Raw genomic sequence first — 18,056 nt, forward strand, 5'->3', positions numbered from 1 at the left:
TGGTCTTTCTCTCTTTTCCTTAATTCATATTCCTTGGAAACCATAAGAGCCACAAGCCTCTGATGTTACCTGATCTTCACACACAGCCCTAGTGACAAACCGCATCGACCAGTTCTTAAGTTCAGGTGCTTAGTACTTACAGTGATTGCTTCAGATGTTACACATTGCTCCCACTGGAATATGATGATTTCCTTTCTTCCTTGCTACTCACGTAAGTAATTAAATCTCCAAACACTTTTTCTGTCTTAGCTGCAACCACCACCTTTACCTCTGTATGACACACCCACAGCAGTGTTCACCAAGCCACCAGAACCTCTCTCTTGGACTGGCCTACATCCCAAACTAGCACCTGCCAATCCACACCTTCACCACAGTAAAGCATCAGCAGCTGCTTTTGTAATACCTTTGGAATGCAGTGGTCATGGTTCCTAAGTGACTAATGACTTAACACTGTCGCAGGTGTTTTTTGTAGCTCAATTCCACCCACCTATCATCCAAAATGGTTCAAAGTATTTTGTTCCTCCTTTTTCCCTTGACATTGAAGTGCAGTTTGCTAACTTTCAGAGAAAAACATTCTTTTATTTCATTCATCTCCTGAATAATTTTAGTCTATTGTTCAAATATTGCACTATCATATCCTCAGGGTAACAAGGCACTTGTATTGTTACTACTCTTTACTAGAAAGAGATCAGTATAACTTCCACAAAAGAGTGTTGTGGAGTCCCTTCTGTATGTCGAAGTAGGCACACAAAAAGAGTCTGTAGTCAATCTGAACTCGGGCTGCTCAAGTAACAGTGAGGGGTCCCTCTGGCATGTCACAGGTACCTTGTGCTGTGTGGTAGAGGTGGGGGAAATGCTGTCTTCTGGCACTTGTTAAGATCTTACTGGCTTCCTGGTCCAGCAGTCCAAAGTGCAATAGAGCAGTAGCTTGACTTTCCATTCACTTCATCTACAGAGATCATTTTCAGTCAGAGATTGACTTACTGGTGTACAATTATTGGCCATAAACCAAGTCGCTCACTGGGCTGCACCTAGTTCACTTGTTCTTGGAACCCAGCTTTTGGCCTTAAATGCTATCCTCCCATAAGGGGTTTAAGTAAGCTTTAATAAACGTGAATTCTGAAAGATGACTTCCTGATGCACAATCTATGGTGAAGAATTCCTCATTCTTCTCAAGTTAAAATTTAAGATTACCCTCCCTTTGATTCCCAAAGAAGATTTTCAGCAAGTAAGAAATAGCAGTGTGCAAAAATACCATGTATGTTGAGCTGAGCAATTATCTCCATGTTTGTCAAATGGCTCTCAAATTGGGCACCACCCAAATTCTTTTTGAACATTTCCTATGCTTCATTTGGTCACTGTAATTTACCAAAACAGGAAAAATGTCAGGACAGATTTTGCAGCAATTAACACGAATTATGCAATTCATCATGGCTGCTTTCTAGTATCATGGTTGCAGTAAGGTGAAACATGGCTTTGAAAGTTCACTGTATAAGGCTTTGAATGTGTAAAAATGAGTTTATGAATGTTTGTGCAGATACAAAAGAATTATTTCCAAAGAAAAACAGACAAATGTCAAACAGTCTCTGAATAGAAGGTAAGATGCTCTTCTTATCAACATGGATACTCAGAATGGTAAATGAAGAATCAACTATTCCTCAGTTTATTTAAAATTACAATGTAAAAATTTGGTGATCTGATGTTCATAACTCCTTATCACAGGAAGCAAGGACTTTGTTTTGCTAATTTTCTCATTATTTTCTTATACAAGATTTCTTGTGACATTTTGTTCAATTTATACACACACCATTAATTGTATATTTTCATGTTAGTCAATCACATTCACCATCTTAAAGGTCTTGATATCTGCAAATTTATCACAGGAGAAATTAACAAGAAGATGTTTGGGACCCGTCTCAAAAGGGATAAGTTTAAACTTTGTACTGGATTTCTCACTGGCTTTCACTGGTGGTACGCTAAAAATAGGAGAAAGAGAAGAAAAAAAAAAAAAAGGAAAAATATAAGCTGTAAACAGACTTATGCATCATCTTGACTTTCTTAACTAGCTATCTTCCATCTTAAGTAACTCCTACCAGTTCAGTGTAGGATGACCATGAAAAGACCATACAGGACTTGGTTATTTGATATGTGTTTAAATATTCAAACCCATGCTTTAAGGTGTCTCACAAATACATGATGCAGTGACCGAGATAAGCACACAAAGGTGGACATATTAGTATCATATGAGATAAAGCTTCATGCAGAACAGAGGATGTAAAACACATCACTAAATTATTAAAAAAAAATAATAATCTGACACTATTAAGGATGTTAATAGAGACTCCTGAATTAGGATAGATTATAGCATCAAGAAAACCTCAGTGCTTACATGGCAGGAAATTCTGAAGGAAAATTAAGATGTTTTAAACCAGTATATTTTATAATTCTTGGAAACTCATGTTTATGGTTTTTCCAAGCAGCCTTACACTGTCATATTGTCTTGTCTTGCCTCAGGATAAAGTTATATGTGATAAGACAATATGAGGTTGCTAAATTCCCTCAGGACAGCTTATGAATTATTGGGTAGGCCATTACTAGTTGCTCAAGCACAAATGGCAATGTTAAGTTGCTCCATGTGTTTGTGTTTATATGTGTGTGTATTCAGTTAAAAGTCAGTCCATATCCCAGGTATTTTTTAGAAATAACTGCATTTGCTAGCATATGTAAAAATGTGTGTGCAATTTTGTATGTGTACAAAGGGAGGGACAGTTTGAAAAATTCTGTTTCAGTTGTGAAATACTTAAGGAAAAAAAAGATGCAAAATCATCAAAGCATAAGAATAGGAACCTGGGATCTATGGTAAAAGGAACCTGTTTTATTCCAGTCTTCTCATTCACCATCGCAACACCATCTAATAGTTTCTTGACTGTTTATTAATAGCCTAGCATAGTTATTTTGTAGAGTTCTGAAAGCAGAGCTTGAAAATCAGTGTGCCTGTAATTTAGTTCTTGTTTTGGATTTTTTTTTTTTTTTTTTTTTAATTAAAACTCAACCCAAACTTTAATTGCAATATTCACCATTTTCCCTATTCTCTTTCTGCCTGCCTCATGGATTTCAGCTGTGTTCAAGTTCCATGCTTTAGTAAGGTAAATTCAATCATTTAAGGGATAGCTGCTGGTCATGGTTTAGTCTGTTCTTTAAAAGCTATCCTCCTTATAGTTGTGATTTATTCTCTCTGGAATAGCTACTCATGAAGTATACCTGGGGTTGCACTTTTTAGAGGTACCACCCTTTGAGATCACAACCTATGTCTAAACAATCTGTGTTCATTTTTGTACACTCGTGCATCTGCTTTATATATGTATGTCTATCTGTTTGATGTAACACAAATTGTTTAGAAGGCTGAACACCCAGATTGGCACCTGCAGTCCATTTAATAAAGTGAAGGGTGAAAAAAAAATCCTGGTTAATATATGCTATAATTTGGGTATAGTATGGACAGAAACAGTCACGTATCCTATTGTTGGCCCTATAATCAGAACAAGAAAGTTCAACCCATCTGGCCTGTAGCAGCATAGACAGCCTCAGCAAAATTTACTGCATGAGTAAGAATGTATTTTTTGCTGAAACTGTGAGTCCTGCTAGATAGGCAGGAAAACAAGTTCTGTCCAATTATGACAGCAATTACTTGACTCCTCAAACTATGGAGCCAAAGCCTAGCTTGGATATGACGGTGCAAAGTTGTGTACTTCATTATGAGATGTTACATTGACTGGCCTCCCAGCAAGAAGAAAATGCCGTCTCATCCCACTGTTTGGTTCCAAGTCATCCATGCCTATGTTCTTGCTCATGTATCTTTAATAGCAGAAAGAAGGCATTTCTTGTACTTACTCTATCTCAAGGATTCCTCTGAGCAGGTCATTGCCTTCTACCTGTAGCACACAGTCCATCACTTCCATATCAATAGGATTGGTAAATATCACTTCCACATCCACTTCTTTATTCACTTTTGCTTCACCAAGTACCTGTGCAAATAAAATGCTTGAGAGGCCAGGTTCTCAGTATTCTTTTCTGTCCAAGCCTTCTCAGTCATTGGAAGAGGAAGTGTTATGAGATGCTATGATGGGCCATGGCAGAATGTGAGCAGAATATTTTTGGTGAAGAAAGTGCTTATAAGAGCTCATTTTCCCCTTTCTCTGCCACTGCAATTAGAGCAAAGGGACTGCAATTTACCTGTATGTCGATGGCAGGATTGTCCAGGGTGATGTCTCTTTGCACTAGCACTTGAATCCCACCTTCTACAAGGCATAAAGCTGTTACCTGGATCGTGTTGTCTGTAGTTAACTGCTGTTGATATTCAGTATACAATATCTTAATGGGAAATTGTATTTCTGGAAGAAAAACAAAAAAAGAAATAAATTGATACACACTTTTATAAGCCCACAGAGTTTCATACCTGAAATTAGTATGTTCGTTTTATGATGTATCTGGGACTTAGGAGGGCCTTCAGCCATCACTGCCAAATTCAATTAATGCAAATCTATCAGTTTGCTATGGAGACTGAGTGGGTTTTTGTAATGTAATGTTATCCCTCCTCCATTCCCTGCCACCAGATTGCCTGGCTTGTCTTCTTCCTAATTGCTCTGAAAGATAAGACAGCTGCAGTTTAAGGAGTTTACCAGTGCCATTTATAGGCACTGGTAGGACATTATGTGGTAGGACTCATCAGTTCTATTTGCGCATGATATACTGAGATGAGGTGAATGACATCTTTACATTTCTTTTGTCTTCCCTAGCCACTTTTTGTTATAATGTGTTTTTACGGTAGTTTCCGTGCTGTAGTTCAAATCAAGGAATACTGGATGGGAAGGGATCTCCTCTGTCTCTGAGTCCAGGCCATTTCCACATTATTGGCTATTTGTACAGTAAACATCAAGTTCAGAAGAAAAGTAGAGTAGCTGTGCTGTGTGTAAATGCTGTAAGCCACAAAGTACTTTCCAGCAGTATACAGCAGATGGAAAACATAAGAAAAGATCACGTCACCAATGCAAAGTCCCACAAAAGTAAGCAAGAAAATGGGGGCAATGTGAATTTCTTAGATTCATGCAGTAGCAAACAGATTTAACTACAAATCCTCGCAAACAGAGCATACCTCCAGAAGAGGGAAAAAATCTCTTTAAATGGTCCCTGCTATCAGATCTAGAGAAAACCCTCCCTGCTGACTGCTACTGGTTTAACACAGCCTGTGTGAGTACAAGACATTATGAGGTGCCTGCATGACTGCAATGCCATTAGGCATATAAAATTTGTCTTCACTGAGAGTCCAATTCCTAATGCTTTAGAGGAAGCTGATAGATCCCAACTCCATAAATCAAATTACATATTAAAGAAATGAAATATTATTTCTGCTTCTCAGTAGTGACTCAAAGCCTAAGATTAATACAATATACTATCAGTTCCAAGTCTGTGATCTTTAAGTTCACTTTAGAGATGCTGATATATCTATTAATCCCAAGCTCCTAACAGTAACTTAATGTCATCTTTCAACAATACTCATGTCTAAGTAAAGAATTTCTTCCAAAAGGTTATCAAACTGCATCTTAAAAAAAAAAAAAAAAAAAAAAAAAAAAATCTGAGGTCCTCTACTCCTCAACAGTTTTTCGACAGAAACTTTATTTTCTGTGGACCTTAGCAGGCTGTTTCAGCTGTTTCTATTCCTCACACTTTAATTCCATTCTCTAATATGCTAATGTATCAGGTTCTTGTTTCTGCTGTTAGCCATGTCCTGTTATATTTCAGTAGGGCCCCTCATAATTGACCAGAACACATTTAGTTGGAGTTGATTTCTATGTTCTTATTATGTTGCCCTTATCTTTTTTATGCAAATTTTGTTACATGAAACCTCATGTTTACTCACCGTAGTCTTTTCATTTTTGAGAGTTTTTCAAAATGTGAATAGTACTTAAGGAAACGGTGGTGTGAAACATGCCTTTTTAATGTTTGTAAGTGTGACACGGGGTTTTTTTCAGCTTTTTCTTCACAGAAATTTAAGATTGCAGTTTGTTAGAGCTTTTTCCGTGGATTTGACCAGCTTCTAATGCCCATTTACTGATAAAATAATTTTACAATTATGATTAAGAGTGATTTGAAAAATTACCTTCCTTAGGAGACAGAGTGACAGATATGGAGTCCTTCCTGATCTCATGAACTGGTCTTCTAGTGTACACAGTGCTCCACGCAGTCATATTTACATGAACAGTCTTAGCATCAGACTGTAAGTTTTCAAGAACCAGAATTAGACTGAGGTCTTTGCCAACTTCTAAAGGGCCAGCCACCTTGAACCTCCCTGAGATGTCAGGCTTTTGATCGATTTCCTGTGGTGTTGGTGCTGTAGGATCAAATTTGTCCTCAAGTCCCAGCTTCTTACGGGCTTTTTTAAAAATATCTCTTTCTTTTGTAGAGCCTATCAGAGACAACCATGAAATTTATTCTCAATGGTTAACATGCATCTCTTTTTTTACATGACTGCTAGAGACAAGCCAGCAGAACGTCGCATCTGTACTTACAGATGAACAAAGCCTCTGTTTTCTACAGCCACACTTGATTTTCTGGTACTGCCATCAGTAATGTCACTGCCCCTCTAATAGCATTTTTTTCGGTAACACAAAATCTTAAGTCCAAAGTTGCTCGCTCTTCCCATTTCTCTCCCTTTATATGGTTGTAATACTTAGAAATGTAAACTCTTAATTTGCTAATAGAGAAAAGGCACCTAATATAAGGGAAGGCTGATAGCACCATGTGGTGGGTTGATGTGGCCAGCAGCCAGACATCCACCCGAGCCTCTCTCTCACTCCCCATTGCTGCAGGATGGGGAGAAAACAAAGGAAGGCAAGAAGGCTCATAAATCAAGATAATGACAATTCAACAGGGAAAGCAAAAACTGCACACGAGCAAAGCAAAAAGAATAATATTTTCACTACACCACATCCACTCCACACTATGGAAGGCAGATGTCCAGCCACTTCCTGGAAAGCAGGGCCTCAACACATGGGATGGTTGCTTGGGAATGCAAATGCCATAACCACAAAGGCCCCCACTCTCCCGTCCCCATTTCCTCCACCTTTTGCTGAGCTGTTATTGCTGAGCACTGGCATGGAATATCCCTTTGGTCATTTTGGGTCCCCTGTCCTGGCTGGGTCCCCTCCCAGCCTCTTGCCCACCCTCACACTACTTATTCACTGTGGCAGCGAGGTTTGACCTGCTGTTTGACCCTTTGAAAGAGTTGCTTTTCCTGGGCCTAAGTGCTGGTTTAGTTTAGGTTTCTTTAAGAGGCCTTTCATTCTGATGTCAAATAACTGGGCTGTAGACTAATTCTCACAAAGCAGAGGCAGCCAGTAAACATTAGCAATAGGCAGGTGGAACCATGAATGTTCTACTCAGGGATACTTGGACTTCCTCTACTTAGGTCCCACAAAGCAACTTCATGTCAGCAAGGGCAAGGCAGTATTTTTTTACTCTTTACCTTATCTTCCCTTTTCTGTTAGAACTGAATAAACTGAGTATAAATTTTGGTCCTACCTTTATAGATGCCCAAAATTGCCCACTAAGAGACTCCTAGCCTAAAGTTTATATGTGTTTGGGGATGAAGTAGCTATATAACCAGAAGAACCAGTGTTTTTATTTACCTTCTTCATATTTATAGTCAATGGTGACATCCACACGATCATCTCTACCAACTGCCTTTGTGCTGATGAATTGGCCAATTACAGTAGACTTAGAGAACATTAATGTTTTCTTTCCAGTTGCGGCCTCATAATTCCAGTACATACAATCTGCATTCACTTCTGCAAATACGAATGGGCAGTCATAGTCCAGATCCACATCTCCTTCTTTGATAGCATTCCGTGAGGCAGGACCACACTGATAAATTCCTATGGCATCAGAAAAAAAAAAGTTGTCCTAGTCAACTCTCTGACAGTAAGCAGATTACTAGACAGATATCTATCAATGACTCCTGAATTGCTCAGTGCTGTTGTCCAATTCTAGCCCTTTCATCCATATAGACCCTCATACCAGGCCAATCGTCAGTGTATTTTGTGTTTATTCTGAAGTTACACTTGATTTATTTTATATTATCCCTTGATTTTCAATAACTCTGGATGTCTACTTTGGAAATATAGGAATTGCTCCAAAAGGCTGCTCCAAGAAGTCTAGTTTGTTTCTTGGCACCCACAAATAATCTGAGGCTCTTCTAATGCAACAGATATTCTTCTCCGCCACTTTCTTTCTGAGCAGGATGAGGAATTACTTTTTACAATGGTTTTACTTTCTCTTTTTGTTTTCCCCGTTCTCTCTGAAGATTACTGACTTTATAACTTTTCAGCATTATTCTTGAAATTAAATCTGTGTACCTCCACTTTCTTCTTGGGGAGTTGCATCCAGAACTTGCCATCCACTGTATGAGGGGCCCAAATCACTGCGGGAAAACCAGCTTTCATTCCAGACATGGAAATTCCTATGTGCAAAAATGAACAAAGTAAGCTACTAGTATGTATGTCTAAATTCCTGTTGTAATGGTTCACATCTGTTAATCAGACATCTTAGTTAAATATATTAAATGCCTTAATTTGCGTAGGTTCTTATCTGAGACTGATTCCATTCTGATCCTGACTGGATTAACTAGATAGGAGCTGAACATTGCATTGTAGAACAGACAGGGCAGAAAGCAAATTTATAAAATTATACAAAATGCCTCGAGCCAGTTTTTCTCTAAAAGTTCTGAGCACATGCACTTCTTTAGTTTTAGCTGGTTTACTTATAGCACAATGCTGCAGTTATCACTTATATTTAGAATGGGTCCAGAACAAGCAGGGGAGTAAAGGCAAAAATGAGGGACTGCACCTGTTCTTTGCTGAGTACAAGCTTGTTTGAATTTCATTGATGCTCAATAGTGGCAATAATTATATTATTTTCACTGTTAATGATGTCACTGGAAAAAAAAAAGGCAGGGAAGCTGGTTCTGTTGAACTTCTACAGTTTTAACATGAACTGGTTTTGAAGAATAGTTCCAAACTAAGTCAAGTCCAACTGCTTGATATTTGGAGTGTAATATCACAAATTTTCAGTCATCTGTGGCATCGTAACTGTTAACTTTGCCTGCTCTGCCTTCAATTAGCTGTTGTAATTCATGTCACAATTCTGCTTAACTGAAAAAGAGCACCAAGATTTGTTGTATTATTTTGCAGTATTTTTAATTGATCCAGAGTGTGTGTAGTTGTTTTTAAGGCAATTTTTAAGAAGGTAACAAAGCATTTGTCATTAGAATCTGTATTCTGCACCTGAACACTCTATAGGCATTGAGACGTCCTACTATTAAATATCATAAAGCCTTACCATATGCTGTCAGCTGACCTGTCCAGATGATTTCCAGAAGCATCGTAAAACTCATCTATACGCAGATTTCCATCTGCATCATGGGCAGAACTGAAGTTTGTAATTGTACGAGTGGGAATCCCCAGACATCTAAGCACTAAAGAGTGAATAGAGAGCCAGTCAGAAAGCAGTATTTCTGGAATATGAAGTTTCGTATAACATACTAATGTCTTGAAAGGCTTTCATATATGAAGTGTTATCAGTGCTTCTTTTAATAGAATCTGTGCAGTGTCAGTTATGTGCATGATATAAAACATACCTGTAGTCAATACTGCTGCAAAAACCCAACATTGTCCGTATCTAACAGGTTTGAATCCTGATTTCTTCCAGTTTTGCAGGATTTCACTACTTCCAGTCCAGCTGCTTGGACTTTTCCCACCGTCATAATTTCCACTCCAGTTTCCTAGCAGCACCCCTTGGTCATCATTGGCATTCACCTGTAAAAATAGTCACTAAAATTACGATGAGAGAAATTAAGGGTTTACAACAAATGTAGTAGCATTTGGGGAGCAGGCAGGAGAAAAGTCTCAAATGACATTTTAGTGGACAAAAGTCCACTGCTTCATGCAGCTATCCTTCAGAAAGCAGCTTATCTTTTTAGGGAAATTAAATATATGTCCTCTCAAGAAATGGAGAACATTTAATCGCTGTTTCTCCCACTCAAATGTACAGTAGCATCACGCAAGAAAGCAAACACCAGTTTTCAGTGAACCTTCCTGACATGAGGTGGCAACTTTACAACTGTATGGTTGAATGGCATCATCAAAGCACATCATGCAGCTAGGCTACATCAGGAAGAATGTGATCAGGAGATTGAGGGAAGCCATAGCCCCCTTTCATTATCCCTAGCAAGGCTGTGCCAGGAATCCTCTCTCCACTTTTGGGTCTCTCAGTTCAAGGGGATGTCAAGACACTGAAGAGGGAGGGCATGAGTCAGGGGCCCTGGAGCACACAATCTACAAGGAGAAATTGAGAGCACTGGACTAGTTCATTCTGGTTAAGAAGGGGATAAAGAGAATGTAATAGCAGCTTACAAGTACTTGAATGGAACACACTAAGTTATCAGGTTCCAACTTTTCTCTGTTCTGGCAGGTTATATTACAAGAGGCAGTAGCAGGAAGTTGTAGGTTGGGAAAATCATGTTTGACATAAAAGAAAAATTTCTCACTAAGAGGGTAGTGCAGCTCTAGACCGGGCACCCAGAGAGGCTGGGTGCCAGAGAGGCACCCAGAAATCCATGGCTGAGCTGATCTAGCACCACTGTAGTTCCACTTCAAATGGAAGGTTGGACTAAAGACCTCCAAGGGTCTGGTCCCTCTACATACCACCCCATGTCTTATAATTTCAGTTTGACCACTGGATATCAAAGTGTAAGTGTCAGAAACACTGCAGATGAGATAAATCTAGCAGGCTCAGATCAAAGGACCACCCAGGTGTTTTTTTGGCCCACATTTTTGGTGCATACAGTCAGGGGCCTAAAATTTCTGAGAACTTATATATACTTACTTTCACTTAGTTTTCTACTACTAAGAACAGTTAGTTAGTAATTTGGACTTTTTGAACATGTTGCTTACCATTGCACTGAGAACACGGCCCAGGTATTTGGGGTCATTTCTGTGAGATACATCTGTGGCAGGATCCTGACGATAGTTTAAGCTTTGATCCAGCATGGAAAGGCAAATATTGAGAATATCTCCTTGAAACTATGTTAGATAGAGAAGTAAGTTAGTGTTTTGGAAACATAGATTACTAATAATCAGGATAAAGAGAGCCATGTAAGCATTTAATTTTTTTTTTTTTTTTTTGATCGCTTAAAGCAGTGCTGAAGCTCAGCCAGGAATTACCGTATAAAAAGGCAGCCTCAGCAAACTGTGAAGATTAGACCTCAAAGAGCTTTTCAAAACTTGGCGTCTGTGGACTTAAGGCCAGGTCTTTGACTCTTAGCATTGCTACAGTACTTTACTGCCCAGCAGACACTAAGGTTTCTGCTGGCTGCTCCTCCGAGTCCTAGGTCATATCACTGACTAGTCAATTACAAATCCTCATATTAATCAGTATAACAGGGCTTGTCACAAGTTCTGATTTCAATACCACAGTCTCCAGCTCTTCAGAGGTGTATGTGATGAACTGGAAAAAGCAAACAAGCCCTTGTCACCCAGTTCATGCGTAAACCAGAGCACAGAACACTGTCTAGTGCTTCAGTGCTGCATTTACCTGACCAAAGTTCCATCCAAAGCTGTTGATATGATTTTTATTGCCCGCAAAAATGATGCCAAACTCTTCTAGCACATATTCCTCACATTCAGCCTTGTTAGGCATGAACACATCATCACCTGAAAAGCCAAAACAGAGTCTACAACCAGAGTCTCCATTACAATGTACAACCACTCATTTTCCATCAGTAAGAACGCTTGCAGATATCCACCCTTTGCTGTTCTTGCTGTTACAAATGGATCATCTTACAAGTGAAACTCAGGGTGGGGAGTGTCTGAGTGAAGACAGAGGTATGACACACTCAAATCTGGGAGAAGATGGCAGCTGCTAGATATGACTCTTCTCTTGGTTCTGCAGAGACCAGACACATTCTTCTAAACTTGTGCAGAAGTAGGGAAGCTCTGGCAAAAGCATAACTTAAATCTTTTAGGACAAGAAGCTTTCTAGTAAGTACATGATGTAGAGCTGATTTGATGTACCAGAAGGTCCTAACAAACTGTTAAGCCCTTTTCTCACTGATACATTATGTGGTGAATCTTCAGTCCCCGTATTAAAGAAGCATAGATCAAATGGAGAAGCTGCATATATTAATGAAGCTACAAGCAATTTAGTTCTTTCTGGGGAAATTCAGCATGTTCTTACCTGAAACCCAAGGGTTAAAGAGCAAAACAAAAGTGCCAAGGATTGCTGGAGAGGAGCTGCCACTTGAAGTAGTTTGAACACTCAGTTTGTAACGTCCAATGACAGCATTAGGTGGGCTGGAAATGGAGATGCTCACAGAGTTGGAACTGGTAGACTGCAGAACTGCACTCCAGCTCTCTGTGCTCATTGTGCTGGAGATACCGAATGTGGCCTGGGTCTTAGCCAGCTTTGAGGGTTTTGGACCTTTTGAGGAAAATAAACAACATTTTTTTTTTTCCCCAGCTTGCTGAAATAGTGATTTAGTAGTCAACAAACTCAGCAGGGATGTAACCCTCCCCTCTGATGAATTTGTGCCGTATGTTGGAAACTGAAGGAAGCTATCACTGCTAGCTGAGATGGGAGTAATACAACAAACACCTCTAACACTTGCATGGTTATGTGAACCAGCATGTTAGCTCTGAGGAATATCTGCATATATACTGCATATCAGGTCAAAAGTGTGTTACAAGATAGCATTACTCTTTCTGTGAAACAAGTTGGGAGCCATACCTGTTTCTGTGATGAATGTTAAATTTTGTTCAGGCTGTCCTGTTCCATTGAAGGTGACAGTGAAGGCCTGTCCTCTCCTCACAATTAACTCTTTGCTAGAAAATTTACTTGTGCGGTGATCTCTTGCATTTTCTTTCAGGTGCCAGTCGGTTCTTGGCTGCATTGCAGCTATAAAAAGTGAGAAGAGCAAGAAAACTTGAGGGGACATCCAAGGAGGAAGGAGCACAGACACACTCTCAAGAATTGCATGTTACTTTCTACAGGTAACTAGTACCCATGTGAGGCTTCCGCCAAAAATAGAAATAACTTATTTATAGCATTTTGTTATTTTTTAATTATTATTTTTTCAAGCAAGACTCCACCTTGTGTAGATCTGTTAGAGATTATCTGCATAATTAAATATAGAAGGAGTAGCATATCTGGTACTAAAGGAAAATCAGAAAGGCATCTAAGAGGGGAGAACCCTGAGAGAATTGAATACTTGTGAGTTACTTGGATAAAGAATCTGGCTGAACTCAGCTAATTCCAAGACATGGTGTTATACTAACATAGGCATAGCCTTGCTGCTTCTGAATAAGAAATAAAGACACCTGACTGAGCTGAGAAACACTTCTGCGTTTTAAACCATGACGCGATCTTTAGCCCCATTTACATGTCATGTACCTCTGATATAACTGACAGCTGCTATCTGTGGGAAGCACCCAAGAAGAATATACTGATGGACACTGGTCTGTCATTTGGCAATGGGAGAGATGGCAAAATTGGAGAGAACACTACTAAAATAATGTATGTGAAATAATATGTTGCAGAAAGGTCTTGCACATGAACTATGGCTTCAATCAGAGGCCAAAGAATAAGCATCTGAGATTGGTTTGGCTCTGGCATTATCCCATGTTCAACCAGGTTTATTAGTGTAAAGATTTTTTTACAGCATGATCTTAAGTTTATCAAGTTTAGGTAAGTCTTGAAAGAACTACAGCAATGTAGTCACAGTTCAAATAGGGGGAAACATGGTTTTTTTACAACATCGAGGTGAGCAGAACGTACTTCAGTTTTTCAGGAACATACCTACTTTAAAAAAACCCCATATCTTTAGAAACTTAGCAGTGAACCACATCTATTGTAGCATAAGCTGAGAGGTAGGGGAGATGTATCTTTAGAAAGGCAGGAGTTATCTGGCAAGGTTGGAAAAGCAACATGGGACCATTTATAATAATTATTAGACTTGTCAATTTGCATATGTACAAATATTTGCATGTAAGCAAAAAAAAAAAAAAAAAGCCTATAGCAACAAACAGACCACCAAAAAAAGATTCCCTAAATTTTTGTATCCTCTCTGCTTTAACTTCAGGTTTCAACCTTCTCTGCTTATTGTAGCCTTCCTCAGCCTTTGCAACGATACCTTCAAGTTCTGCTTTGTTTCTTTCTCTTGTGTCACATTTGATGGTCTCTCATTTTCACTTGTCTGACAACTTCAAATATCTGCAGACTTTCCCTTCTTTCCTATTTGCAAAGTACAGCATTTTTCCATCAGATAATATACTTGTTTTCCTGAATCTCATTCTGATAATCTTGCTTTTCCCATGCAATTGGGAAAAAATGCAATGCCTGTGAAAAATCCTTCTCCTAACTCTTGATGGAAGAATTTTTCTCTTCCTTCTTTCCCCCCTCCCTCCCCCCCACCCCACCTTGGATCAACACTCCTTAGAGAAGTTGTGATCTTTCAGTGTCCATTACAGAGCTGAATATGAGGTATGGATGTAAGAAAATAACAAACACCACCACAGAAGGGGCATCCTCCTTGCTCACCTTGGCCCATATCTGATCAATATGTCCTGTATAAGCAGCTTCTGAAGCTTTCCTCTGAATGGCCTCGTCTACTCCTGTTGTCTCACCGAATGGCTGGTGCCTTTCACTTGTTTAAAAGTCTAGGTGTAAAGGTGTCTGTTTGCAATATTTCCTGTGGGGTGGAGCTTGAATACCCTTCTTTGCTCCCCAGCCTTTATCTTCCCATCAGGGCTTGAGAATTCATTTTTCATTCATTTTTTCGCTCTCTCAGTCCCCACATCCTGATCTCATTTCCTTGCAACTTAACACCCGAAGCTTGGACAACATTTATTCCTAACAGTCTGGCCACTTGTTAAGACTTTCTTAATGTATTCAAACTTATAAGAATTTCAGCATTTAGTGCTTTTCTTTCTGTTACGATGATAAAATTACGGGAACAGCATAACTACTTCTTGCACCACATTGTTTTTAATTTGGAATACTTCATGAGCAATATTTACAGTGACTTCTTTAAATTAGTTCACTGAATCCATTGTTTTCCTGGAGCTGATTTTTTTTTCCTGCTGCAAATGAGCAATGAGCAAGCTGTTGCCTCTGCCCCAAATTTAATCAGGCCAAAGAACCAATTTTCCGTTTATCACATAATTAGTTTAACAATGTTAAACAGACAAGCACTCCATGTCATATTTGCATGATACACTACAGAGATGATAGGTAAGTACATTTGTGACTCGTAATAAAATAGCTATCATTGATTTCAGCTGGTACACTACTATTTTTTTTCATAAGATATCTCAGAACATGCAACTGGCAATGCCAATTTGTGCACAAAAATCTTTTCCTTAATTTCAAGGGGAGTGATTTTTGCTTATGTTTTGCAGGTGGCTCCACTTTCTGTTAAGAAAGAGAGAGACTAATTCTGATGCTTTTATGAAACAACCTGTAAAATTTGATGTACTCAATGCACAGCCTTCAGGATGCCTCTGAGTGATACCCATTATGCTGGACTGGCCACAGCTATGTGCCTTCCCAAATTCAGAGTTTTAATTGGCTGTGCTCAGTATTCAGCAGCCCAAATTTTTCTGTTTTCAGGTTTGGATCATGTTTGGAAATTCTAGAATTGGAAGTTGCTCAGACCATTTCATATACAGACATATTCATATTTCCTAGAAAAGGGTGTTATTAGAACAAACAGTTTTTAACTGGGTATAATTCAGACTGCTGCTTTGAATCTCTGTTCATTAATTTAATCTTAAGAGGGACTATATTTTTATCATACACAAAGCCCAACTGTGATTTTAAAATTGTAATACTTTACTTTAATTCTAAAATTTAAATTTCTTAGAATTTAATTTTAAAATGTGAAGTCCAAACTTTAGAGGTTGAAGATGTTAAGCTACGCTCTCCTACCCATACTTTTAAATTCTCTTAAATGACACACTAATAATTTTCAGAATAAATTTGCTTTAATATTTCAGCCTATCCTTGGATACATAGAAACTGTTTATCTTTGTAGCAAGATTAATTACTGTTGAAAGAAAGAGAAAGAAAAAGAAAAAAAAAAAAAAAGTCAGCGATTATTCACCAAATAGCTGCTGATGCTTATTTGGTCACATATTTCACCTTTTTTGTGTCATGGCAATAGTGTGCTGGATACCATTGTCCTATCGGTCAATGGCATAATTGGTTTTGGTATTTGATGGTATGATAGTACAGTTATAAACAGTATGTTCTAAAGAACAGATGCAGTCCATTTATTCTGGAAGACAGTATGTCAAGGAGAACAAGTTGCGTCTGTTGCATCAGCTTCTGGTGTTTATTACCAGCTCCGGATAAATTGCCTTGCAGATCTCTCCTGTGCTTTGTTTGTAAAACAGATGAACAATACATACTGGACCGTGGGATTAAAAATTATGGGCAAATCTTGAGAATGAATTAATGGGTTGAATTAATGAGAAATATTAACACTAGTCAGATTACTAGTCAAACAGAATGCATCTGACCCAGGCTGTTTCTTGTAAGCCAAGTAGTATTTGCAGAGCTTGTATGGTGCCTGTAAATGTAAGGATTGCACAAGTAGGTGCTGGAAACTCTGGTGGACAGCAAGAGAAGATTCTTTTGGACCTCACAAAATGAAAGCTCTAAGCCATTTTAGGATTTTGTTTCACGTGCCCAGAATAAGCTATACCAGGATCATCTTTTGCAAACTGGCTCAGTCATGTAACTCACAACATCCTTTTCCAGAGATACCCAGATTTCTTTCCTCATTGCGGTAATTGTGTTAAAGAAACAATTAGTAGTGGGAAACAATGTGTAGTGGGAAGAGTTCAGAACTGAATAGTGAAGGACATCTTTTGTAGTAGACTAATTCCCCACAATTCTCTCTTTTTTTGTATTGTTGTTCTCTTCCCCACCAACTCTGTATGAATACACAGGGACACGAATTCTATTGAATGTCACATGTTATTAATTGTGCCTTTGTTTCAGCATGGGAAATAAATCCCTAGAATAGCCTACTTGCTCCTTTATTCTTTCTGAGCACAGCTCTTTCTTACATACCCCTGAAGCACCATGCTACAACCATACGCCCATGACTCACTAGGGACTGCTTCAGTACCCTAAGGAGTTTGGGCTATTCTGTCTCCCCTTGCATTCCCTTGTTAGATAATTAAGCAAGAAATTTCATCAACAAAACCCACTCCTGCCATCCTAGATACAGGAATTTATGCATCTGTGGGCCAATTAGAGATTGGCCCACAGATGCATAAAAAGTTTTGAGGAAAAAAGTGTGTATATTTGCAGGATGTGCGTGTCAGAGGGTGTGGAAGGAGGGGGAGAGAGAGAGAGTGAAAAGTTATGTGCACATACACCTGCACACAGACCTTTACAGTTTTTTGCATTAAAATTGTGTGTAGCACTGTGAGAAGCATTCCTGGGCATTTTTGACACCTCTAACTGAACTTGGGCTTGGATATTTCTTAGGCTGTGGGTATTTCACAAGCAAGTGCTGAGCATCATCAGCAAATACCAGTTTGTTCAGTAAAAGCTGCTATTGCTTCTTGCATTTCATGCAATGAGAAAATTGTGGTTAAGAAGAGACTGGTGTATGACACTTAAAGAGGAAGTTTTTAGGAATCACCTTGCTAAAATGTCTTGGCTAAATTATTGGCAAATCATTGCGTAAGAGGAAGTGTTACAATGCAGAAACAATTGGTTTGTGGGTTTTTCCCCACTGCTGTAGATGACGGTTTTTAGTGTCCACTTTACCCTATAGTTCTTTTGTTTAAAAACCATTACTTTTCTACTCAGTCCAGTCTTTCAGCTTGACCTGTCAAATTGTGTTTTACCATTTATTTAAGCTCTGCACAGTGGAGGACATTTATGAGGGAATCAATGGCCTTGTGCCCATTGTATGCACCTTGTTCCCTCCC

The 18,056-nt window shown here is 38.9% G+C and overlaps 1 protein-coding gene and 1 long non-coding RNA gene across 4 annotated transcripts; one reads left to right on the top strand and one right to left on the bottom strand.

Annotated features, from left to right (window-relative positions):
* Positions 1-1,636: 1,636 nt before the first annotated feature.
* On the bottom strand, positions 1,637-15,018 carry LOC115615027 (protein-glutamine gamma-glutamyltransferase E-like). 3 transcript variants are annotated; one of them, XM_030502658.1, is made up of 13 exons: positions 14,647-15,018; positions 12,838-13,005; positions 12,289-12,531; positions 11,647-11,765; positions 11,007-11,135; positions 9,692-9,869; positions 9,394-9,529; positions 8,412-8,515; positions 7,686-7,931; positions 6,158-6,463; positions 4,234-4,391; positions 3,892-4,025; positions 1,637-1,976 (listed from the first exon to the last, which is right to left on the bottom strand). In XM_030502658.1, exons 1-13 carry the CDS (start codon positions 14,654-14,656, stop codon positions 1,829-1,831), a joined length of 2,079 nt encoding a protein of 692 aa, XP_030358518.1. In that variant the 5' UTR covers positions 14,657-15,018; the 3' UTR covers positions 1,637-1,828. The 3 variants fall into 3 exon arrangements, with proteins under 3 accessions (XP_030358518.1, XP_030358517.1, XP_030358516.1); XM_030502657.1 differs by lacking the exon at positions 14,647-15,018 and having other exon boundaries at positions 9,412-9,529; positions 12,838-13,087; XM_030502656.1 differs by lacking the exon at positions 14,647-15,018 and having other exon boundaries at positions 12,838-13,087.
* On the top strand, positions 8,451-13,414 carry LOC115615034. Its single transcript, XR_003993928.1, has 2 exons — positions 8,451-8,536; positions 12,977-13,414. It is a non-coding gene; the product is annotated as an uncharacterized LOC115615034 (long non-coding RNA).
* Positions 15,019-18,056: the final 3,038 nt, after the last annotated feature.

Source organism: Strigops habroptila, chromosome 13 (genome assembly GCF_004027225.2).
Source record: "Strigops habroptila isolate Jane chromosome 13, bStrHab1.2.pri, whole genome shotgun sequence".
NCBI classification, from domain to species: domain Eukaryota; kingdom Metazoa; phylum Chordata; class Aves; order Psittaciformes; family Psittacidae; genus Strigops; species Strigops habroptila.